Source organism: Tachypleus tridentatus, chromosome 9 (assembly GCF_004210375.1).
Source record: "Tachypleus tridentatus isolate NWPU-2018 chromosome 9, ASM421037v1, whole genome shotgun sequence".
Taxonomy (NCBI): domain Eukaryota; kingdom Metazoa; phylum Arthropoda; class Merostomata; order Xiphosura; family Limulidae; genus Tachypleus; species Tachypleus tridentatus.
The window spans coordinates 56,347,813-56,374,619 of NC_134833.1; the positions used below are offsets into that span (position 1 = coordinate 56,347,813).

The window sequence follows — 26,807 nt, forward strand, 5'->3', positions numbered from 1 at the left end:
AAATTTATTCTCAAGACGGCCGGAACAGGTATTAAAAACTGTAATTAAAATAAAGTATATTGGTGTTTGGTCAAGACTGACGAAGTCATAACCAAACAGGAATTCCGTAAGTCAGTAGGAATGTAGTCCAGTCTTTGTAGGACTTTTTTTTTTTTCACTGTACTTGCCATTTACGAAAAGCTTGTTTCTCGATTTATTTGAAAGTCACATCAAATCCTCGACTTTTGACTCTCTAATCAATAACGAATGAAGTTTAGATTTAGAAAGGACTTCAAATGGAGACAAATAAAAGTCCGTGTCCTACAGATGTTTAGTCCAGTAACTTTAAAGTGTACGTCATGTTATTATATTCACGTTCTGTGGCGTATTGATAAATTAGCAATTTTCTACTCTTATGTAAAAAATTAATTATTATTTCTGAATATCACTTTTTGCTAGGGATACATCAGAAGCCGCTTGGGTTACAATTTGTATGCATTTATGAATGTTACATAACTCCAGGTAGTGACGTTGAGATCATGATGAACAAACGTTTTGATAAAATACCTTTTAAACAATTAATTTCAAAATATTGTACTTTGTTATCATCAGAAGAGGTCAATCACCTAAGTATACTCACAAATTCTCTATTTTATCATAAGAACACCAGTGTGTGTGTAATACAGTTTCTTTGACATTTCTCCATTGTTATCACTACATTAAACTTAAAAAAAATTGATGCTGAGTCAAAATCCTATTTCAACACTTTGGTTAACATTCTCTGGACCTCTGAATAGATCTTTCATCTGTATATTACGTCACCATTACATTTTGGTTTCATGTTTCTTTGTTTTCGGAACCACGGGTCGTTTTTGAAAATTTTAAGGATTATTTTAAAGAGGTTTATTAGCTACGGATAAATTGTCTTTTCTCAACTATTTATGTGAATGGTGTATTACAACTGTGATAAATTTACTATTATATATTTATTTGAGCTTTCTTTCTCAATTTACACCTAAAGAAGAAAGATCTACCTTTTGAAAGTGCTTGGGTTATATCGTTTTCATTTTAGCTCTGTCATTCTTGAACTTACTAGTTTTTTTAACAGCAGGAATATATTTATTTTGATATCGATATTTGTTTCAGTTAATTATATATGTTTATAACTTCATGTAACTTATACTATTAAATGTATATTGTGAAATTCCCGCCTAGTCACTAAATTTGTAGAAGATTCTCGAGTGTAAGAATCAACAATGTCTTATGTGTGTATATAAATACCAGTAACTGCTAGTACTGTTGCCTTAGCTAAAATTTCTAGAAACTTTGTACTGAAGCTTATAAAATTAATCAACACAACACATGAAGAAACAGTTTATATTGTTGGTTTGTTACAGTTGGTATACTATAAACCTCGGAAGCTATAACAGTGATTAACGTTTATTAATCGGGAAACTACAAATATTTGACAAGGAACGTTTATATATTTCGAGCATTACAAACTGTTTAACTTCAGCGGATTAACATTGGATGTTAGTATTTTTAAAAAGCCATTAAATAATGTCACTGGTGAAAAACTCACGTGTAATTCACGTTAAGTGAATTGTGTGCATATCAACTCAGATTTAATTCGCTTGTCATGAACCCTCGATAAGATATCGAGGAAGTTCCGGATTGGATAGAAGACTCAGTATTATTTGTAAATTTGTAAAAAAATTTTATGTAAATCATTATTTATATTATTTGTATATTTAAACATATTTCTATAAAGAAAGAAAATTGTTTGTATCAATATTTTTGGTAAACGTAATAAATTTGATACATCTCGACATTTAATTAATTTCTAAGTTTAAATTACAATTTAACTCAGGTTCATGTTACTTTAAAACATAACATAATAAATTGGATGCTTGTCCGAGATAAATTATAATACGCAACGGTCAGTTGCAAACTCTCTTTGTTAACCTGAAGATGACCTGAGGAGGTCAAAACATTGTTCTGTACGTTACTTGAAGTTTTAATACCCATATCAGCCGTCTTGAGAATACATTTTTACCTTAAGTGAGTTTCTTCTCATCATGAAATACAATAAAGTTCTTTTAAGACACATAAAACACTTGTTTTCAATGAGTAATTAGTTCTTGTTGAATAAAAAGTTTTCTTATAGTATCTTGTACGCAAGCGTGTTTTTGAGCATTATCGATATCTTGTGGATATAGTGAAGGAGTTAATTTGTAATGTTAACATTGCAAAAATTTACAATGAAATCTTGCGTTTGGAAAAACGCTTCTTACGCTTAAGTCGATATTTTAACGTTAATATTATAATGCATAGAATAAACGTCACTATCTATATATGGCAATACTAATGATGCGCTGTTTTATCTCGAGAATTCATCTCAAAATACAGCCGAGGTGTTCTTATCTTTACTGCTAAATCGTATTGACTTGTAGCTTCCATTCTCTCTATCTTTGTCTCTGGGGTTTTACATATAAATTATCAACACATTTACATCTTGAAGCAGCATAAAAATTTAAATTATCGTTTCCTAAAAAGGTAATTCATATTTTTTACATAACATTTCGTACAACTATCGGGTAAATGTAACTGTTCGAATTCGATATAAATTTATATGAGCAAAGAGAACACCAACAAAATCTGTGGTCGTGCTAAGCCTTTCCGTGTGTCGTCAAAGGGAGAAAAGGTGTTTTTTTCTCATCACAGAAAACGCATATGTTTTAGAATACATTTCAACCTCAAACCTTAATAGGTGAAAAAAACTCGAACTCTGTGAGCTTAGCTTTTGATATTAATGTTATTATTCTTTGTAAATCTTTGTCTTCACAAAATTATTTTTGCAAAATTTGGTAACTGAGTTTGTATGTAATCAATTGTAGATCAGTAGAATATAAAATACTATCTTTTCAATATTAATTCCCCTCTGTTTTTAATATTTTTTATTCCTTGTGTGATGACATTGTAATCAATTTTGGTTTGATGAATTAGGTTTACGTATCCGCATAGAAATTTCACATAATCCTAATACTGCTAAAACTATAATAAAAAATATCAACTTTTAATTGAATTTAAACCTCGTGTAATTTCTTATTTTTGTATTAAAATCTTAATAACTGTAAATAGATCTTGGTAGCCAGTAAAGTTTGTTTCTTTAATTTATAACGTTAATTAAGGTTATGATAGACTAGAGGGAAGGTAGCTAATCAACATCACCCACCACCTACCTTTAACCTACTCTTTATCAATGGAAAGGAGAATTAACCGTAACTTATAAAGTCTCCACGGCAGAAAGGGCAAGCATATTCGATTACAGATTTCGAACCCATGACTTGCTTGAAAATATACAAGTGTTAGTTTGATACAGACGTTTATAATATTTCTGCCATTCTTAATAAAGACAAATATTTTGTGAAGCTTTGATCACGGTTTCGTTAGTTGCAACTTATTTGGTTAACTCAGGGTAATTAATTACCAATTTAACATTTATACTTTACATTACCGCTACAACTACAACTACAAACAACCAGCGTCACCTAAACCTGTAATTTCTACTCTAAATCAAGTCTTTATAAGCCTTTTCAACACCAACGTGATAGGACAGTACTGAAGGATAAGTTACTGATTTCTTTGATAATTTTGAACAATCAGTCTAGAAGGTCACATGAGTCACATCGGGATAGAATAAAAATTTGATTTTTGATTAATGAATAAAATTCGTTTTTAACTAAGTTATTTGATGTTCATTATTCACACGACGAGTGTGTTACTTAACACAAAGTATAGAATTTAAGAGAAATTTCATAAACAGAAGTCTTGTGAACAAAATATTATTTCATATGTTGCTTTGGTTTCTGTCGTCGGTTCAAATATATCTTGTGTTTGTAACTTTTTTTTTTACATTTCTATGAGATTAGATTATGACATAGTTTTAATTTCAGAAAAGAAACTTATAATAGACAGTTTGTTGAAAAACAACGAGAACGTTATAAATATATTTTCAGTGCCACCTGAGCCTCCTCAAATAGTCCAAGGCACTTCTCTATTGACAACAGCTGGAACTTCTGTTCAACTTATCTGCGAGGCCCAGGCCGGGAAACCACCTGCAGAGGTAATAATTATAGACGTAAAAGCTACATTCTAAGTACGTTAGATTAAGTACGACCGATTCAAGCAAAGTTTAGTGTTAAAATTGCATTAACATTCAACATTTTTCAGTTCTTTCGTATGCGAGTTGGTAATTTCATTATAAACATATCGATGCTTCATTTGCTAATACGAAAAGGTTATTAACCCATTACAAATATGAACTTTCATGCAAGATTTGTTATATATCAACTAAAATATAACGACAACAGAGCTTCACTACAATTATCGGATCCAACAGTGATTAATAATTTATTGGTTAGGTTTGGAATTTCGATACCCGCAATGAGCGGAGGGCGGATAGCTCACAACAACAAACTCAAAACTAATTAATTTTAATGTTATATGTACTCTTTTTGTGTCAATTAATGTTATTGTTCGCTGAAAATATAATGTTATAACATAATTTTAAAAGTGCCATACGTATAGTAAATTTGAGCAATGAGTTGTTATCCCACATCAGCCAAAACTAAACTTTATGAATGTTATGTTACTCATTTATTTATTTTTGTTTCTTTATTTATTCCGAACATCTCGATTTCATAAATTCAGGCGTAACTTAACTCTAACCTTCTGTAAAGCTAATATAAAACTATGGTAATAAACGTTTTCGTGCAATTTAAAACAGACATTATAAAGTGGTAGAAGTGACACTCATCTATACTACGTGTGAATGTGATCAGAACATGGTTGTCCTCAAATACTTCACTGGATATTTAAATGTAATAAAACGTCTAAGATTCCCGTGTGTGAGTCAAGATTTCTCTTTACGTTTAAACCTAGTAAAACTTTACAGATGTTCAGAGTTTCAGTTTCCTAGATTTTTCTTTCCCACTTTTGTTATTGACTTAAAAGAATGACAAGCTAATCCTAGTTATTTCTGAAGTAATGAGGTACGGGATAAATATTAGTTTTGGTTTGGATATCTGATTTCGGAGAACTTGCTTCTTATTTGAGATCGAATTTGGATATTTTTAGATATAGCAGTAGATGTTACCGTACTTTTTTGAAACACGGCGCAAACACCAACTATTTTTTGTTGTATAGAAATAACTAGTCATTTTGTCATTGTTTGTTCACAGTTCAAGCATATAGTTTGATATTTTTGTGTTCTTATTTCATAAATAATTATTAACTACATTTCTTGTGATAACAAAATTATAATAATGTTATAGTTGATTAGCCATCCGACTAACTGTACATCTGAAGATGTTCTTTAAACCTAAACACTCTCTCTACCATGGCCAAGCGCGTAAGGCGTACGACTCGTAATCCCAGGGTCGCGGGTTCGCGCCCACGTCGCACTAAATATGCTCGCCCTCTCTGCCGTGAGGGTGTATAATGTTACGGTCAATCCCACTATTCGTTGGTAAAAGAGTAGCCCAAGAGTTGGCGGTGGGTGGTGATGACTAGCTGCCTTCCCTCTAGTCTTACACTGCTAAATTAGGGACGGCTAGCATAGATAGCCCTCGAGTAGCTTTGTGCGAAATTCCAAAACAAACAAACAAACACTCTCTCTACATATGTGTATGTGTAATGACTTTGAACAATCTGTCGGCCCCGCCTTCACCTTTAGGAAGAGAATCGAATAATTGAGACAATCCCGTAAGCTACTACTGAGTGTAGATGTTATACCATGTTGAGATTATCTTCGGGCCTAATCGATGATCAAGTGAACATCACCAACCCACTCACTGTTTCATGGTTTCTATTAATGAAAATGAGCTAAAAACATATTGATTTGTAAAGCTTGTGTTGTTTTTACTTTCGTATTTATGGTCTAGAAAAACGTAATGAAGGAAGTTTCATACTGTTGGAAATCCATCTGAAAGAGAAGAACAAAAACTCGTTCTTTGGAAATAAATGTAAAATAAAAGATCCAACGTTGAGAAAGATAGATAGACAACAAATAAATAGAAAGAATGACAAACATGACTAAAACGCTGATGGTGGTTGGTTGTCTTCTATTTGGTTTGTCTTTCAGCAAACTTTCGATTCTTTGACATATCTGTTTCTGGAAATTTTATCGAAACTTTTGGTTTTTCTGTTCTTTGGCTGCCTCAAACTAAGTAGGGGTGGTAATAATTTGGTATGTGAGAAAAATTCGGGTGATAAGAGATGCCTCATATTTGCTTAAATTACGGTGTACTTGAGTGAAGCTTATAACATGCAATAATTTCTATTATCCTTTAGAGCTGTGTGACTTAAGAAAAGTCCGTATTACATAAAATATTCCGGATTTTATACAAGCTGCTTGGTGACACAAATTACACCGTATTTTCTATAATTTGCTGGGTGGCGTAAGAGAATCCGTATCTTCTACAATTTGATAGGAAGATTTAGTTGTATGAGATTCTTTGCATTATTTAAGCTTGGGCATACTTGTTCCTTAGCAATTCCAAAAATGCAAAATATTTCAGTATAAAAGTTTAAACTTGTTGGTTCATGTTGCGTAGACATTTAAAGTCTAGTGGTTGAATCTTTGCTAGTTTTCTTTACGTGTGTACAAATTGAAATGACTAAGAAAGAAACATATAGGCCTAATAGCAACTGTTGGACAAACAAAATGTAGTCTAACAAATTTTACTTCCTACACAAAATTGATAATGTAATCTAACAGATCTGTTAAGAAACCCCATCATCAAAAACTACATTATATGAATTGCTCTTCTATTTCGTTATTTACTTTGGGAATATTCGCACAAAACTACACACGCGTGAACTGGGTTAACTGTCCTTGATCTTAAATTTATAGACTATAGGGAAAATAGCTAGTCAACACTACACAACGTCGCCACTTGAGTTACTCCAATCGAATAGTGAGATTGGAAAGTCTCTTTTGTAACGTATTCTCGGCTCCAGATTGTGCAGTGTGATTGTTGTTTGTTTGTTTTTTGTGGCATTGGATTAGAACTAATGAACCTATAGCCTGGCATGGCCAGGTGGTTAAGGTGCTCGACTCGTAATCGCGGGTTCGAATCTCTGTCACGCCAAACATACACGCCCTTTCAGCCGTGGGGGCGTTATAATGTGACTATCAATCCCACTATTCGTTGATAAAAGAGTAGCCCAAGAGGTGGCTGTAGATGGTTATGACAAGCTGCTTTCCCTCTAGTCTTACACTGCTAAATATGGACGGATAGCGCAGATAGCCCTTGTGTAGCTTTGCGCGAAATTCAAAACAAAGTAAAAAACTAATGAACCTTCGGATCTACAGTTTTGCGCACTAGTCACTAAGTCACTCCGTGTCCTAGTCTTCGTTATCCAAAACATTTATTTAGTTTTTCTTATTTACTATATTTGTTGTTCATTTATTCATGAAGCTATTCATTTACAATGTTTAATTCGATAGAGTTGTACATAGATTCTGTGTATATAAACATGAAGCTATTTATTTCACATCTAACTAGTGAGATTCGCTTAGATAACAGAATGAACGTAAATTTTAATTTTGTTTATTTGTTGAATATCGCTCAAAGTTACACGAGTGCTATCTGCGCTGCCCGTCCCTAATTTAGCAGTGTAAGACTAGATAGAGGAAAGCACCACCCACCACCGATTCTTGGGCTACTCTGTTACCAAAGACCGCATACTATAAGCCCCAACAGCTTAAAGGGCGATCATGTTTGGTGTGACGGGGATTCGAACCCGCGACCCTCAGATTAGGAGTTGAGCGCCCTAACCACCTGGCAATGCATATGTATAACCTAGTAAACGAGCTACGCGTAAATAAATCAAGCTTAACACAGAAGTATTTGGGTAATTAGAGGTAATTTCGTTGTTACATTGTTTTCGGAAAAGCAATTATTGTAGATGTATAACGTCTGATTTGAAATTTACTGATACACACATGTATCGCTGCTAAGTATTCACTGCTGGTAGCAATGTTAAAATGTTAAGTTTATCGTCCTATTACAGGAGCAATGTGTAACTTTAAAAAACAAACTGTACACTTTGTAACCAAGCGAATTGATTAGAAACCAAAGTGTACGACCTAAGATCATGAAAACAACTAAACTAATCCAAAATAGTAGCTCAGAAATAATTATTTTCACCTCGGAAAAGAAAGACTTGGGGTTTAGCGGACTTTACCGTCATAGACCCTAATTTTAGCATGTCATCGATGGATGAGTAGAGAGTTGAAATGTCACTTGGTTCCTTGCTAAAAATATTCTGGGATACTTCAGAAACGATATACGTTTCTCCGACAGTCTATCGGAATCTGCTCACGAATAAAAAAATTTACATATAATATCTTTTTTTAAAGTTCAGAACTGAGCAAACATCCTAAAAACGTACCACATACTTTAATTTTTTTCTGTTCCAATACAAATGATAAACTTAAGCCCTGATTTTCCTCACTGATCTAAATAACCTGAATTTAGAGTGAGGGTAAAATAGTATATATATGAGCATTTGAAGATCTGTAACATTTGAATTTAAAGTATGATTAGAGTAATATATAGATGAGCATTTGAAGATCTTTAACAGTTCTTTTATCTACTCTTAAAAATGTTAAAATATTATTTTAATACATAAAATCATTTTTCTCACTTAATATTTGTTTCTACGTTTTCCACACTGAACTCATTGTAGCCTTATATAATATCTTATATCACACACTGTAGACTATATCAGGGGTCTCCAAACTACTGTCCGAGGGCCACATCTGACCCCGCGACTTCGGTTTATAATTGTTTCTGTACAGATACATAACCATTAACAAAAGATAAAACTTTAGTTGGAGCACACAAATAAAGAGAAATTCGAAATATACCAGATTATTGAAAAAGAAAACGTATATTAATGTTAGGTTCATCCAAATTTGTCTTGTTCCTAGTACAGTCTATCAACTTGTTTTATTGTTAGAATAGTTCATGAATTTGTTTTATTGTAGAATAATTCATGTATTTCTTTTATTGTTAGGATAGTCTATAAATTTGTTTTATTATTATAATAGTTCATGTTTTTGTTTTAGTTAAAATGGCTCATAAATTTGTTTTGTTGTTACGATAATCCATGAATTTGTTTTATTGTTATAATGGTCTATGAATTTGATTTATTTTTAGAATAGTTCATTCAAATTTCTTTGTTTTATTCTAAGGACAGTTTATGAATTTTATTGTTAAGATTGTTACAGACAACGTTCAGCATATGAAATATTCAATTTGGTTACGAAATCTAGGAACTTAGTGTTGAACTCTTGAATTAAAAATATTTCATGAAATCGTTCTGGATCATTCAGTAATTATTTATTTTAAACGAAAGGAAATCTTTAACCAAATCCCAAGAGGAACGCTAGTTAAGCATGTCAGTTTTTGAACAACTAGATGGAACTTTCGCTCTGCTTTGCTACACTCTAGCATTATTGGTGTTATACTTGGATGGCTTTGAGGCCTTTCCGATCGATTAGCGTCACGCGTAACCGATTTATCAAAAGAAGTCTTAGTAGTAGTCCCAGTAGCAATCATAGCAGTACCAAAGTCAACAATCACTTCACAGACAGGTACCAGCATCTGAGTGATTACATTTTCCTCGCAGATTTCCCGGGCAACATATCACAGGAACTGCACTACGTTTCGTTTCCTACAGTCAGAACCTCCCATTCTGCGCAGTTACTTAGAAGGTTTTGAATGCAACTCAACAGATCCTTGACAGTTTAGCCACGTGCTTTAGGAAATTCAGGTTTTGATGGGTTTTCATGTGATTGAGTACAGATAACTAAAGTTTAAAAAAAATAATTTAAATAGCTAGACGCCATTCCAAGATGCCCAGATCAGCTGATGCAGGTCATGTTGTTCCATTTACCACTTGACTTGAGATTGTCAGTTGGGCAAGTAGACAATTTCATTGACAGATTGTCTAGAATCTATAGATTTATACTGGTCTAATACACGAAATTATGATGCATCCTCTGACCCTTGGCTGTATACAATATCGAACCACCGTTCACGCTTCTGTTTGAACGACAAGAAGCAGACGTAGTTTCACTTATATAAACCATTCGCAAAAATTAACTCTTATATATAGAGAGATTATAAACTGTGCTCTATCAGCATAAGGAGTCTGCATAGAACTACATTACAGACAGATGGCGCTGCCGTTTCGCTTTCTCAATGAATTGCACAAAAAAGCTAGAAAAAAAATTTTATTCTCTAGATAATAACAATAATAAATATTATCTGTAGAATATAGGTCATGTTTTCTCAGTTTCTATTTCAACCTTTGCAAGTTTTATAATAAGTTGGTTCTGATAAAGTAAGTGAGCAAGTGCATCATTTACTTTAAATAGATGTTCCTATGTGTGATATCATTCAAACAACACTCCTGGTAGCTAAGTTTTCTAATAATATTTAGGTGTGAAACAAGAACTATAAGGCAGAAAGGAAAAAATTATAGAAATAAGCCAACTTGCAATGTTTTATAAAACACGTGGTAGACATTCACGGTCTATCACTTTGGTGTTTACATCATCTCATAGTTCGTTAAGTGCTAAAATAGAATTATTTCCACGTTTTCAAGCGAAACGTTCAATATTTCCATTTTAGGGAAACACAAAGATATTTTCGCATTACAGATATTGAATTTTCTGCGATTTTTGCGACCGTGAAATTCCTGATCAATGTATACGGAAAAAAAAATTGAAGTATATGGTTACATAACGTTCTTGCAGTGGTTTGGTGTAAACCCAGGGCTTATGACGCTGATACTTCATCATTATAGTGGACATAATTCGGCAGCCAATTGCGTTTGACAAAGAACATAACTGTTTTTCTATGGTAGAAGGATGTCTATTTCAGTCGCCTTGTCCATTGAATTGTAGTTTTCATTGGAATTTCTAAACATTCTACATTGTATCAAAATTATGTTTTATAACTTGCTAACATCAGTATATGTTAAAGTTCCAGTATTGGTTTATGTAACACGATTATTCTAACCTCAGTTCTGTTGTATGTTTTAAACTGCTCCTTGAAGGAAACCACCAAGAAAAGATGGGGAATGTTGAAACTCAGTTGTTTGTTTGACAAATAGTTTTGTTTGTTTTAGCATAAAGATATACAATTAGCTATCAACGTTGTTCGAGCCTCTAAACCTGTAGCGTTAAAAACTTTCACGCTTACCGAAATAGACAATAAATAACCTAAAAGTTTAAAGCAGTGAAATAATTCTTTGTGTGTCCAAAACGCATCAAAATTTAATCCAAACTTCAGTCTTCTTGTGCGAACGCACAAACATAACACTGTCCAAAAAAGAGTATACATTTATAATAGTAATTTAACAACGTTAGAGTAGTCAAGTGAGTGTGAGTTTTTAATTAGTTGCATTGGTCGCTATTTTATACATATAAGATTACTGATTGTGCTCCGATGTTCAGAATATTAAGATTTACAATTAGCATTATGACATTGACGGTAGCTTCAACCGACGTTTATAAAAACCATTTGTTTTTCTGTGATGACGAGAAAACCCACTTGTAGAGAAAAATAGATATGTAAAAACGGCTGGTATGGGTAGAGAAAGTTTTATGTAGAAGAGTGTACAACGTTTCGACCTTCTTCGGTCATCGTCAAGTTCACAAAAAAAGAAAGAGGTAACTGACCGATAGCTGGCCACATGTTTGAAGGCGGTTGTATAATTGAAAACTGAGGTCTATACTATGTAAAAACCACACTGACAAACACGACACCAACATTATTTATAAAATACAATACGATAACTGCCACGACTTATATATTGGAGAAACAAGTAGAAAAATAGAAACCTGATTCAAAGAACACAAAAAGTCACATTCACACGTTTTCAAACACTGCAAGTCAAATAAACACAACATAACCATAGAAAACACCCAAATACTAAATAAAGAAACATAAACAAACGCAAAAATTAAAGAAGCCTTACTTATTCAACAACTCAAGCCCAAAATAAACCAATATAAAGGAACACCTTTATACCTATATTAATAAATATAATCCAACATCTAAGCACGTCCTCTACATTCCTACACTTAATTACACAACCGCCTTCAAACATGTGGTCAGCTATCGGTCAGGTACCTCTTTCTTTCTTTGTGAACCTGACGATGACCGAAAAAGGTCGAAACGTTGTTCACTCCTCTACATAGTGCTTTCTCTGCTCATACCAGCCGTTTTTACATAAATACATTTGTTTATCTGTTTAAACAGCTTTCCTGGCTTGATGGAGAAGGAGATGTTGTGACAAGCGGAACCGAGTATCAGACACAAGAACTGAGTGACGGAAAACGAGTCAATGCCATATTGAAGTGGGATTTTAAACCTACACGTAAACACCACATGAAGAACTTCACTTGTCGATCAGAAAACTCAGCCTTGAAACAGCCAGCTCTTGCTACCATACGAATTGAAGTGAAATGTAAGTAGAAAGCTAAGCCTAACAAATATACCTTCCAATCAAATGTAATTAGAAAGTTAATTCTAATTGACATAAATCTAAGTTAAACGTAAGTAGAAAGTTAAACCTAATAAACATACATTTAACTTGTAATCTGTTGTAACTGTCTGAAAAGCTGCAATACGTAGAAAGATAAACCTAATAAACATACATTTAACTTGTAAGCTCTGAAAAGCTTCAATACGCTCATTCTGTTTTTTATTGAACAGTTATTACTATTTTTCATCTTAATGTTTTCCTGGATACATTCCAATTATGGACGCAGACTCAGGAACCTATTATTAAGAGTGAAGTTTAACAAACTATCTTCTACTCCAATAGTCTCTTAGATGTCATAAAAATATTTAAAATATTCAATAAAGTGTCTATTTTAATTACAAAAATTGAGATACTCCTAAACTGAGTAAAATAAAACAGGATTAAGAAGATAAACTTAACTGACGTAGTAACTCATACTTTTACCCACCTCAACTCTTCTAAACAAAGCCTATCTTCAAACCTAGTTTCAGGGTCTTGGGTGATCCTTAGTAGGGTCATTATCTATAATTTTGGTATGTATCCAATTTTATATCTTCCTTCTACGAAGGAATCGCTCTGTTATCTTACCTAAAGCAACTGCTAGTGAGTCACAGAGCTAAAAAATGCTCACATATTGAGCGTAAAATTCATGTGCAACTGGGCCTAACCTCACATTTACACGTATTAGTGAAAAATCTTACGATTTGGTCAGATTATCAGCTTTTTATAATGTAGTGAGTTGATCGATCAAAATAAGTTTCACATTCGTTTAGGAAACGCATCTCTTTGTTTCATTGAATACTGCAATAACTTTAAATTTTTTTATATTTCAAACATCTTCCTAAAAAACAGCAAAGGACATTAGACATTCATTAATATATCACTCAATGCACTTGTCATTATTGGTCAATAACTGCCAGTTTCTTGCACCAGTATTAAGGCCATATCAACCAAATTTGTGGATAGGAAACCAAATAATGTTGGATTCGTATTATCCTGGTTAGACGATAATATAGTCTAACGAATTAGTCAAAGTTCACCAACTTATCTCTTCACTTTAGAAGCATATCATACGACTGCTTGACTACGACCGCAACCATTTATAAATTGACAAGACAATACTTTACTAAATAAACATTGTCATAATGTGCAAAACCGTCAAAAGTATAAAGAACGTCTGGATGTTTTAACCTACATAGTTGGGAAAATTTATACGTATTTCCTGTAGTATATTTAGAAGACGAAATAAGCATTTCAAGTCGCAGAATCTCGTATTCTGCATCGCTGAGAACGTTAATAACTAGAAGAAAATATTTTAACGACATAATTTCTTCTTTTTCCATCAAACGAAGACACCATTAACACTCACAGGATAACTACTGTGCTGAAAATTCTTGGCGGGAGAATATTTGTACAATGCGAATAAAAAATATTACTTATATGTAAAGTCATGTGAAAATGTTAGGACATCCTATGTAAGCCTATGTATTTTTATAATATTTTTGGATATATAGATATTTAATCTTCATATTTTAAATACTGAGAGACTCTAGGAATACAACAAAACAATTAAAACGGAAGAAAAGACTTTTCGAGATCTTCTGTAAATGTAATTCTACAAAAAATGCATATTCTAACTGAGAAAAAGTTAGTACACCCCTAAATTTATTCCCACATAAAATGGCTCAACTCACACACAGGTGTATCACACCAGATGTACGTGATTAGAAGATCGTTACTCAGCATTTTGAGTGAGGCTTGTCCTATTTAAACCTCAGACATTTAGTTTGGTGTGCTCCTGACTGTTGAAGTGAGAGTGAGCACCATGGTGAGAGCAAAAGAGCTGTCTGAGGCCTTCAGAAATAAAATTGTAGCAGCTTATGAGTCTAGCAAGGGATTTAAAAAATCCCAAAATATTTTGAAATCAGCCATCCCACTGTCCGGAAAATAGTCAACAAGTGGAGGGCTTTCAAAACAACTGCCAACATGCCCAGGTCTGGTCGTCCAAGCAAGTTCACCCCGAGAGCAGACCGTAAGATGTTAAAAGAGGTCTCCAAAAACCCTAACATGTCATCACGGGACCTATAGAAGGCTCTGGGTACTGTTGATGTGAAAGTGCATGCCTCTACAATCAGAAAGAGACCGCACAAGTTTAACTTGCATGGGAGGTGTGCAAGGAGGAAATCTTTGCTCTCTAAGAGAAACATCAAGGCCAGACTAAAGTTTGCCAAAGAGAATGTAGACAAAGACCAGGACTTCTGAAAAAACGTTCTTTGGACAGATGAGTCCAAAATTGAATTATTTGGACACCAGAACAGAGAACCTGTTTGGCGTAAACCAAATACAGCATTCCAGAAAAAGAACCTCATACCAACTGTAAAACATGGCAGTGAAAGTGCCATGGTTTGGGGTTGCTTTGCTGCAGGACCTAGACAGCTCACAATTATAGAATCCACCATGATTCTACCATGTATCAGAGGGTGCTTGAGCGTCATGTGAGACCATCTGTAAGAAAAGTAAAGCTGAAGCGGAACTGGACCCTGCAACACGACAATGATCCGAAACATACCAGTAAATCCACCAAGGAGTGGCTGAAAATTAAGAAATGGAGAGTCCAGGAATGGCCGAGTTAAAGCCCAGATCTTAATCCCATTGAGATGCTGTGGGGTGACGTAAAACCGGCTGTGCATGCAAGAAACCCCTCAAACATCTCACAGCTGAAAGAATTCTGCATTGAGGAGTGGGGCAGACCGATGTCAGAGACTGATAGATGGCTGCAAGAAGCGTCTCACTGCAGTTATTTCAGCCAAAGGGGGTAATACTAGCTATTAGGGGGTAGGGTGTCCTAACTTTTTCCTCAGTTAGAATATGCATTTTTGTAGAATTGCATGTGCAGAAGACCTTGAAAAGTCTTTTCTTCAGTTTAAATTGTTTAGTTATATTCCTATAATCACTCAGTATTGTGGAACTTGAGATTATATATCTATATATCCAAAAATGTTACAAGAATACACAGGCTTTCATAGGGTGTCCTATCTTTTTAACATGACTGTATGTATATATATATATAAAGCTATTCAAACAGAGTACTCCTGAAATAATCGTATTTAAAATATTGTAACGGAAGAAACACATATTATAGTTTATACAGTATAAAACATTATGAATTGTTATATCTCCATTGTCTGAAGAGCAGGTAAATGTTTGGAAAAATGAGGATTTTTCATGCCAACTATTTATGAAGAAATTATAATTTTTAATTACATTAGAAATTGGACAATAAATGTTTTTTAGGAATATAATTATTATAAGTCATATAGAAAATATTCTTGTGATGGTCTGAGTAACATAAAGTTTCACAATAATAAGAATTTAAATTTTTTTTCCACCATTAATAGTGTAAACTTTATCAATCTGGAAACTAACAAAAAAAAAAAGCTTTAGAAAAAGTTTAATATTTTCAAGTCTAATGTTTCACTGATCTTATACCTCTAGGGAAATATTACGAAAAATTGCAGAACCAATTCAACTCTCAATTGGTATCAGAGAATCCACTTAATTTTTACATTTCTTTATACAACTGCGGAATCGAGCTCATTAAGTGGGCTGCGCTCAAAATTCAGTTTTAACAGAACATTTGGATATATTCAGTCCTCTCTACACCGGTATTAAATTATCAGAACGCAAGTTGCAAAGCGAGACACACACACAAAACTGACCCCACACCGACATGATGTACTCTATAGATAAAGGATTTTTCCAACGTCATGCTCTTTATGATAAATTTGAGACTTCACAAACTCCCTCAAATATTCTGCTAAACTAAGTGGGTAAAACAAGAAAAATTAATCATTTTTAGATTTTTGCAGTTACGAATTCTATGTAAAAGGTAGGTAAATGAAATCTGCAGATAAATTGTTATTCCCTCCCTGTAAGAAGAACTTATATATAAAGTATGCCCAGGAAATTCAACAAGCCTTGAAAGATGGTCTATCGCATGCTTTCAATTTTGCAGAGTTCCCTTTCTTGTCAGAATAGTGGTAAATCCTCATCAGTTAGCTGAACACTCCAACACGGCTGTTTATTCCAATATTTCCACTGCAGAACCAAAAAAACCATACGCAAAAAAACAACACTGAACTTCTGAAAAAGCATACCTTTCGTTTCACACCAGGTATTACCTCTTCCACGACAACACTGCAACTCCAGAATACGGATTGGCCAAACCCCTGCTCCACAAACTCAGACCCCAAATGAAAGAAATGTCCATACCAGAAGTTTATAACTATTATATATATCTATATCACATTACTGTTGTTCACCCAGTTCTAGTTTCAGCCTGTGCAGAGGTCGGTTAGAAGTGTTGGTGCCTGACCGGTGAAAATGAGTTTTTCTTGGGGACCTCTAGTTTAACCACCACAACAAATTATTTGGCATTGAATCTCCGAACCCACGTCATACATTCATCAGTAATGGATCTATAGATCCATTTTTTTTCTGTTGCTAACTGTTATTCCCTTCAAACCATTAGGTTTCTCAAACCCAAACACCCACTGCAATAACATGGGTTTCACAAAATTTGTTTCGTAGCTAATTCTGCAGATGTATCTCAGCACGTTATCCCATTCACGATGACAACTGTAGCATAGATAGACACCCAAACAGTTTTTTAATGAAAATTTATAAATACGTTTCATATAAAATATCACAAATTATCTGCTTGTCTACTAAATAGCATAGAATAATAAATTAGAAGTATCAATACCACATATTCTTTACATCACACAATGCATACTGTAATATATCTTTTATCAGTTGTTAAGACGTCACAAAATATGTTTTCATCAAAACAGACTCGCCTTTGACAACAAATTAAAATGTACAAATCTTGGGCGTCTGCAAGCTATGCATAATCCCATGAGTCACAATAGACAACATTATGTAAATTCCCTATTCATACGGGTTACGTAGACATTTTGTATTGTAATATTATTTGTAAGAGCAAAATGACTAAAAACGAGAAATATTCCCGCCCCTTTTATGTTAAATAAATAGAATAAACTAATGTCCTTTCAGAAGCTCAGATTTAAACTTGTGTGCTTCTAATATTTTCATTTTGAATTTGATCCCTCTGGTGCACAGGTAATCTATTGTGTAGCTTTGTGCTTAACAAACAGTTGTTCAAATCATGCGAGTCGTTTGAAAAGTTTTGCTAATATTTAATATATCTAAAATGGAAGTATAATTTCAATTTGAAAAGATAATTTAAATCATAGGTGGAGCTTAAATCGTACAACAGTGATTCAGTAAGAATTCATCTGTACAAGTAAATTTTATTAGCTGAGTAAGTAACAAGGAAATTTTAATGTGGACAAAAATGAATTCATTTTCAAAGATAAACATTATGGAAATATTTTTTCTATATATATATATTCCTTCCATGTGGCTGAAGAAACATTAGTAAATTAGTGAAGACTTTAAAAAATTGATAATAATACTAGTCTACTTAATACCATAACAATCATTTTACACGCAAGTTGGTGATATAAATCACACCTAGACCAATACTATGTTTATCGTATCCAAGCCCTGGTATTTGGTGAAGGTCTCCTCAGAAAGGAATATGCCGGATGTGGTGTGATTGACATAGTTATGACATATCGATCTTTAATTTCTCTCATAAGGTCTTAGAACTATCAGATACAAAAATTATAAAATCATAAATTAATCGCTTCAAGCGATTTAGCTAATTCTGGACGTATATTGTATAAAACTGCATAATTCTCAAACCGTATTGTGTTAGCGAGTGATAAATTAGTCAGGTGCGTGCTTATACAGCAACTGTGCTAATACATAAGTTGAAAGTTCGATCTGGTGAAACCTTTCCACACATTAATATAGATGACTAAAACTTCGATTTATGTTTTTAATAATTAATATTGACGTTACAAGTGTTATTACAACGAATTAAAAACAGCTCGTCTTTACTTGAGCGAAACAGTTAGGCTACATTTAGCAACTTTTTAAAAACAGGTCACGACTCTAACAGATAGGTTTTTAAATTATTCAATCTCCACATAATGTCGGTATTTACTGCATTTTTCCCACAAATCACTGACGTTATACCATAAGTAAAGAAGAGGAATATTTTATTGTTCAAAGAGAATATTTTTCATTCTCCAAACTGATGCGTAGCACTAACACGTGATAGTGATTAATAACCAGTCACCATCTAGCATAATGGAGCATATTCCCCCGGAGAAAATTTTGAAATTATACACGCGCTGAAATGTTATCTTTTGAAACCTCTAACCTCCTGCCAATATTCTCGAAATACATCACAGTTGTGGAACTTCGGAAGATCTCTTTCAATATCTAAACCAGAAATGGGCGGAACGGTGGTAGAATACGGGGGAAAAAAAAAGATAGAAATGATTTAAAGGAACTCAGGATAAAAAAAATGAGAAGGGTTTGACCTTAAGAACTCTTATTTCACTACAAACTAAGCTTTGAGAAGGGTTTGACTTTAAGAACTCTTATTCACTACAAACTTAGTTTTGAGAAGGGTTTCACTTTAAGGAGTCTTATTCACTACAAACTAAGCTTTGAGAAGGGTTTGACTTTAAGAACTCTTATTCACTACAAACTAAGCTTTGAGAAGGGTTTGACTTTAAGAACTCTTATTCACTACAAACTAAGCTTTGAGAAGGGTTTGACTTTAAGAGCTCTTGCTGACTACAAACAAAGTTTTACGCATTGAACAAATGAATACAACTGAGGAACCTGTATTATCTTAAACTTAAGCGAATGAAATGAAAAGTGAAATTAAAACATACATATAACGAAGTGAAGTCGAAACAAAAATAGATTTTAAACGAAGTACAGTTACTTTAAAGACCTCTAGTGCCAATATAAAATAAGTAAACTTGTTAGAAAAGCTTTCGTTTACTTTTTGTGTCAATCTTACATTTCTTCATTTATGTTCATGTTACAAGTAGACGTACTCCTTGTCGTTTTTTTCTCTTTAACATTTCTTTTTCTTCATTTATTTTCACATTTCGGGTATACATGTTCGTTTATTTTTCGTTTAACAATTTATGAAACACGTGGAGCTGTTTATTGAAAGTTTTATGTACCAGTTCTTGGTTCTGTTTTACTAATATTACTCTGAACATTTTGGTGAAATTTAAGGGTGGAGTACTTAGATTGCATGAACTACCTTTGGCTTTCTGTATTTTTTAAAAATAAAATTGGCTGTATTTCTCAGTTATTACACAGACCGTTCTCATTTAAATACACAAGTCATATCTGAGAATCACTGCCATATGTCTCTTAATACTAAAGTCTAGGTAAACATGTTCAGTTAAAATATATTTATTTTCTCATACAAAATCCGAACTATAGTTGCTGTGTTTATCTTATCCAAGCCAAATTGATGAGCCCTGGTATTTGGTGGAAGACTTCTTCAGAAATGAATATGCCAGATGTGATGTGATTGACATAATTATAACATATCAATCTTTAATTTCCCTCATGAGCTCTTAGAATTATCAGATACAGAATTATAAAATCATAAATTAATCGCGTTAAGTGATTTAGTTATTTCTGAAAGTATATCACAAACAACTGTATATGTCTTTACTCATTATTGAGTAGTGGTTTCTAACTTGTCCAGAATAGACGTTCTTTTTATTTAACTTTAAAACTTCTAAGGTCAAAGTAAAATTGATTTTAATGTCGTTTTATTATTTTTTTAAGAATTTCCAAATACTTAGTTGAAGTAATCCAACATTACAAACACTAAAGTTAATTATCTCTTAAGAATGTTACTAAAACATTCACAAAAACAGAGCAATAATTCCCCAGTGCTTTCGTGTTTCCTGTTGCAATTAAACTCGGGAACATTGAAGAGTTAGTTCAGCTTGATTCCACGTTCCTCGCTCGATACTCTAACATCTAACCGAGATTCTGGTTTCTAATTTTCAGATGCTCCGAAAGTAAAGCTTACGGTTTTTAACGAACGTATTGTAGAGAACGATGATGTACAATTAGCTTGTGAGGTGGAAGCCAATCCTGCCGATGTCATTTATAAGTGGTACAGGTAGAAGAAATATCTTTTTTACATATTTTATCATAAATTATGTTATACTTCTTATTTTCTAACGATCCAATAACTATAGAGAATTTTAAGAAATCTGAACTTTATTAAAGAGTTAAGACCTCTACCTGATAAGCTGTATAAGAGAAACATTTAACAGAGTTTTATAGTTGCTGAAAGTTTAACATTTAATAATAATGCGATTCAGTTCAGTTTTTAGAAAGAAATAAGATAAATTTATAACAATAAAGCTTCTAGTAACACATGACATTGAAAATGTATATGGCACTTCGAATAAACTTTCCTATCAGTTCTATAAATTACCTCACAGACTACCTATTGAGCAAACTGATAAGTTGAAATTATAAATTCACCATTATTTTCATAACCTGTTTGGTACCTGCGACGTCCTGAGTCGTTTTTAAACAATAGTGTGCAGTTTTTTTAACCAGATACACGTATTTTTTTATTTCAGGGACGGAGTGATTATTGTTGGCGACCATACTAATCACCTTCTACTTAGTCGTGTCGGTCGTGAATATAACAAAAACAATATCACTTGTCAAGTCAGCAATTCAGTTGGCAGCTCTAAGTCTACAAAAATACTTAAAATTCTATGTAAGCATTAGTTTAAAAAGATATCATTCACGTTAATATTAGATATATTTGTTCACCTGAAAATATGGTTGTTTTTATGTGTTCTTTTAAACCCATGTGAATTTCCTGAAAATGTATGCTGATAACCCGTTCGAAGTAATGCGTACTAAGAAAAACATAAAAAAATGAAGACTAAATAAGTTCCGATGACTTATTTTTAGTTTCAAAAGTGGTACTAATGATGTAATCTGTGAATTTCTGGAAGTTATTTGCAATTTGGAATGGAAGAACATTACATATATGTATGTAATCACACCTGCTAATAAGTGAAAAGATAGTCATTTTAGTAGAAGATAAAAAATGTTACGTACATTCCAGACCAAGCATCGTTCTCTAGAGACTGGATACCGTCTCATGAGGCAAACTTTAAATCAAGCACTGCTTCATAAACGTTACTGACAAGGAAAAAGAAGCCCCAGTGGAATAAAATTCACGTGATTAAGTTATCAAACCATTACAAGTCTTTTGCGTCGATAATATGCAAATTACATACCAAATGTAGTGAGAGGCATGTTTCCGATTATAGCGCAATAATTTAGTTCACCTAATCTCTTACGAACTGGGACTTGTGGCTCAGCTTGTCGTTTGAGGGTTTATGACATTAAAAATCAGGTTTCGATACCATGGGCAGTTATTTTGAGGGTGGAGAGTTTAAAGTTTCTTAATACTCATCAATAAAGCTTCGTATTTACCTACTGGTATTTTTAACGATAAATTCGAATTTTAAAAATAAATGTATATGTGTTGTCAAAATTTTCTGTTAAGCCTAAAAAGACTATGAAAATCTCGTTGCCTTCTTTAAAATAATGAAAAAACAATCATTTTGCAACTGGTTTGATGCAAATGTATTGGATTATGTTAAGACAACACTCGATATTCCACCTTACATGCCTTCATCAGGAACAACTCATTACACGCACTCCCTCACCCAGTGCTATGTGTAATAATTAGTTCCTGATGAAGCTGGAATTTTTATTCTAAAACTATTCAAGAAAATTTTCCATTAAAAATACAAACTGGTATTCTGGAAAATCATTAAAATGGTTTTATACAAATTCGAGAGAGCTAAAACGTATTAAATTATTTAGTATTCTGCTTATTTTAACCACATTTTTTATTATTGAATTAATTACATTGCAAAGTTATCCGAAGAAATATCCAAGAGGGAAATGTTTACTTAAAAATAGCTTTGGCCAATAAAAAGTGTCCCCCTGCAGAATGTTTACTATTTTACTTCATTGTTTCAATAATCAGGCCCCCTAGTGGAACAGTTCTGTGTCTGTGGATTCACACCACCAGAAACCGGGTTTCGATACCCGTGGTGAGAAGAGCACAGATGGCCCATTGTCTAGCTTTGTCCTTAATTAAAAACAAACAAATCAATAATCAGTAGTGCAATGTTGAAACTTTAATTTAAAAAAAACTACGCAGCTGAAACCAATAATGTTTCACGGCCGAGTTCACTGCGCATTAGACATGATGTTAACCTGAGCTTTAATTATTTCAGATGGGCCAAAGTTTAAAACGACAATGGAAAATGTAGCTGCGGACATCGGGGAAAAGGTCTGTCTTCGTTGCGATGCTGACGGTAACCCTAAGCCTGAAATAGCCTGGATGTATGAAAAATCAAGTAGTATCATAGTATTGGGTCCAGAATTAGTCATACCCAATACTACACCAGAAAAAGCCGGAAAGTATATTTGCAGAGCGACAGTGCCTGGGTTTCCAGAGATCTCAACACACGTAATGGTCTACATAAAAGGTAATATTTATCTTAGTACGTTCGTTTATTTTCGGATATTTGCACAAAGCTTCTCCATAATTTTGAAATGATGAACTAGAGGAAAGACAGTTAATAAACATTGGCCGTCGCTAACTTCTGAGCTATTCTTCTCTAACAGAATAGTGTCATTTTACCGTTACCCTTATAACACACCCATAATCCAAAATGTTATTCTGTTATAGCATCATCAGGACACGAAGAGCCTCTAGTAGCATTGCGGTATGTCTGCGGACTTAAACCGTTATAAACCGGGTTTCGATACCCATGTTGGGCCAAGCACAGATAGCTCATTGTGTAGTTTTGTGCTTAATTACAACAAGGACACGAACATTCAATCTTTTGATACACAGTCCGATTTTTTAAACGCTGGAATAAGGCTTAGTATTTCTTTGCTTTATTTAGATTTGTTTACCTTAAATAACAACTTAATTAGTCATTTGTAATCACAAATGTTGAAAAGTCATAAGAAATGGAATTTGTCGATCAGTGACGAAATTCTCTTCCAAGCTAAAAGCTAAAGAAGTCTTTCTGTGTCAGTGTGACAACCGGCGTTTAATTTTACACGTGTATTTGAAATGATAACAACACTTAAAAATAAATTGTGTCCAAAATGTTATAGCAGCTCTGATTATTCTAACATGTAACTAACGTAAAATGTATTTAGTGATTTTGATGTCGTGTTTATTTCTTATTTCTCCTGATAATAGATGATTAAGAGAAAGGTCCATCACCAGTAATGTTAGTGTTAAAAATATTCTGAAATGTTTTGGAGCAATAATTTTGAATCATGGTATAAATTAAATTGGTTCACAATAACTTGCATTTCCTGTTCCGTACGTCACATTAAATCTATTAATTGATAATTATTGAGGACATGTGTGTATGCAACTGGAATTTTGTAACTTTGATGTAAAGGAAACGTTTCGTACAATTATTCAATACGGTCATAAGTATCAAAACACTTGGCATAGTAGTTTTAATAGTTACAAGAATACGTATGTGCCACAAAGAATAAAAGTGTTATAATTCCATATACCAAAACTACTTTTTAAGTATTGTTAGTATTAGTTTATCAGTTACAATGTATGTGAGGGAAATTAAAATATAATAACCTTTAATACAGCAAATGATTACTTTTGTACTTCAACACCTTAAATAAGATCCGCGATCGATTATAGTATTAGTACATTAATCTAGCCATCTACACATGTTAGCACAATGTAATAATACTAAAACAAAGCAAAAGTAAATGAAACAAAATGAATGGCAAAACATTACTTAACAACGATACACATTGATAATTTTGTTCAAAAGCTATTATTGTTTGATCATCAGTGGAGTGTGACAGTTGTCAGTGTTAGAAAGGACAAGAACTAGGAGCAAACTTTTAAACCTGATTGATATAAAGGTGTTATTGTTTTAACATCATAAGTGAACTGGAGTTTGGTAGCTTTTGACAGATTGGCTTTCAATCTTCCTTATGATCAAGAATCCAGATTAGGAATGGCTTGTTTCGGTAATATGAGGGCCACCATACCCAAATGTATATCATAAAACATTTTTGGAAAAAAAAATAGTAGTTTTAGGACCTGTCGACTATTTAAAAAAGAAACTAATTTACGAATTACGTGGATATCAATTACGGGTTGGAAATGTAAAACAAGAATCATACATTTTATACACGTTAATGTATTCTAGTTGCCATATTAATTACAAAATAACGGTTAAATTCTGTCCTATCAATAAGAATTGTGCCATTTAACCTGTTTACTATGGTGTTGAAATTATTTAGATCTGTTGAAGAAACTGCATAATATGGTTGACATTTCTACCTAATTTCATTCATTGGGACCTATCAAAAATAATAGGAGAAGAAAGTGGAAAATGAGTATGGTTGACTTGGAAACTAAAAGAATGTTATTATATCTGTATTATTGTAACTCTTGACAACAATCTAAAAAACAAGTCTTGAGTTATTTGCAATCTATGCTCACTTCGTGTGATGGATTTGTCAATAATAATTTTAAGAACAACGCCCAGGATTAATCTGGCGATAATGGAGCTCGACTCGTAATTGACAGATCGCCGGTTCGAACCTCATCTCCTCGAGCAGTTTTGCGCAAAATTCAACAAAACAAACAATTAAACTGTTCAATCATCTCACGCGTCACAAATTCCAAACTAATATGATTCGTTAATTGAAATGTAACACAAATACCAAATATATACAAGGAGTGAGATCTCAAAACTAATCTCTTGACTGCAACACCACGCTATAAAGACCCTAACTTTACAACCCTATTACGAGATTTTACGTCTTAAGGTTTTCAAACATTATCTGATCCGCGCTCTAGTGTTTGTGTGATAACGTGGTCACGAATAATGTGAAACAATTAGAAATGTTCGCTTTTTTTTACTTTTTGATCAAAGAGTTATTCACGTGCAGCACTGTTGCCATCACGAGAAAACCGACGTATTTTTTATGTACTTATCGCGCACAAACACGTGTACAATCTCTACCAAGCAGAGGCTTAGTTTGATGATCGAATTAGTAGCTATCAAACAGAACTGAGTACGACATAATAAGACTATTTCTCAATGAAATCCCTGAAAAGATAATTACAAGAATCAAAGCATGTTTAGTCTTCAACTCAAGTTCCAACACATAATTCATGTTAAACAGTTACACTTGCAAATTAATATTGAAATACGGTTTACCCTCGTCTTTTCATCGTTTCGTTCTATTTATTTATAGTCTATTTGCTTTCTCTCAGGATCGAAAGACCCTAATATAAATTAAAAAAAAGGTTCCATACCTTCAAAATGGCAAAACTGTATATATTTACTGTTGTTCAAAACTAAAAAGTATATGCCACAAATTAGTTTGATGTTAAGCGCAAAGGATTACCGTAGACTGCCTTTGATTAACTCGATGCGGGTATCGAAACTCGATTAAGCGGTTTAAACCTTCAGACCTATCACTGGAAAGAGGGAAATACATCAGCCATGTTATAAACGTTTACATGATTTTGGAAACCACAAAAACGTGTTGTTCTTAATATTACTATTTAGTATGTTCATTTTGTTTCCATCCTTTCTCTTTTTCTATTAAAAAATCTAACTATTTAACAGGAAGTTTTTAACAGTTTTTAATATGGTATTTTATAAACAGGAATGGGTATAAATTATAACAGCTTCACGTTCTTCGGACATTCAGTAAGAAGAAGTATTAACAACGAAACGTCTGAATAATTTAATAGCTTATTTTCTTTATGTTCATTTCCATTCTGGCAATATAAAAGTTTCCTCAACTTTAAACTATTTACATTTCGCAATCCAAGCTAACGCTGCTTTGTCTGTAAGAAAGGTACTTTGTATCAATCAAACTATATGTGGATAATAAATTTACTTTCTATCAATCAAGCTATGTATATCTGTTAGAAAGGTATTTTCTATCAATTAATTATATATATATATATATATGTATATCTGTTAGACAGTTACTTTTTTATCAATTAAACCATATATAAGTTAGACAGGAACTTTGTATCAATCAAACTATATATATATATATATCTGTTTGACAGGTGGGTTCTTTGTATCAATTAAATTATGTATCTGCATCTCAGGAGGGCTTTTATGGGTATTAACACTTTTATCAAAATAAAACACAGAATAACG

At 33.1% G+C, this 26,807-nt stretch overlaps 1 protein-coding gene across 3 annotated transcripts in view; it reads left to right on the forward strand.

The window, feature by feature from the left end:
- The window catches only part of LOC143225278 (irregular chiasm C-roughest protein-like), a 133,520-nt gene that overhangs the window by 92,608 nt on the left and 14,105 nt on the right, over nt 1-26,807 (forward strand). For 2 of the 3 annotated variants that reach the window (XM_076454380.1, XM_076454382.1), the window contains exons 5-9: nt 3,999-4,105; nt 12,324-12,531; nt 20,575-20,689; nt 21,162-21,304; nt 22,851-23,105. In XM_076454380.1, coding sequence (XP_076310495.1) covers nt 3,999-4,105; nt 12,324-12,531; nt 20,575-20,689; nt 21,162-21,304; nt 22,851-23,105 — 828 coding nt within the window. The remainder of the gene's footprint in view (nt 1-3,998; nt 4,106-12,323; nt 12,532-20,574; nt 20,690-21,161; nt 21,305-22,850; nt 23,106-26,807) is intronic. The other variant, XM_076454381.1, reaches the window with a different exon arrangement.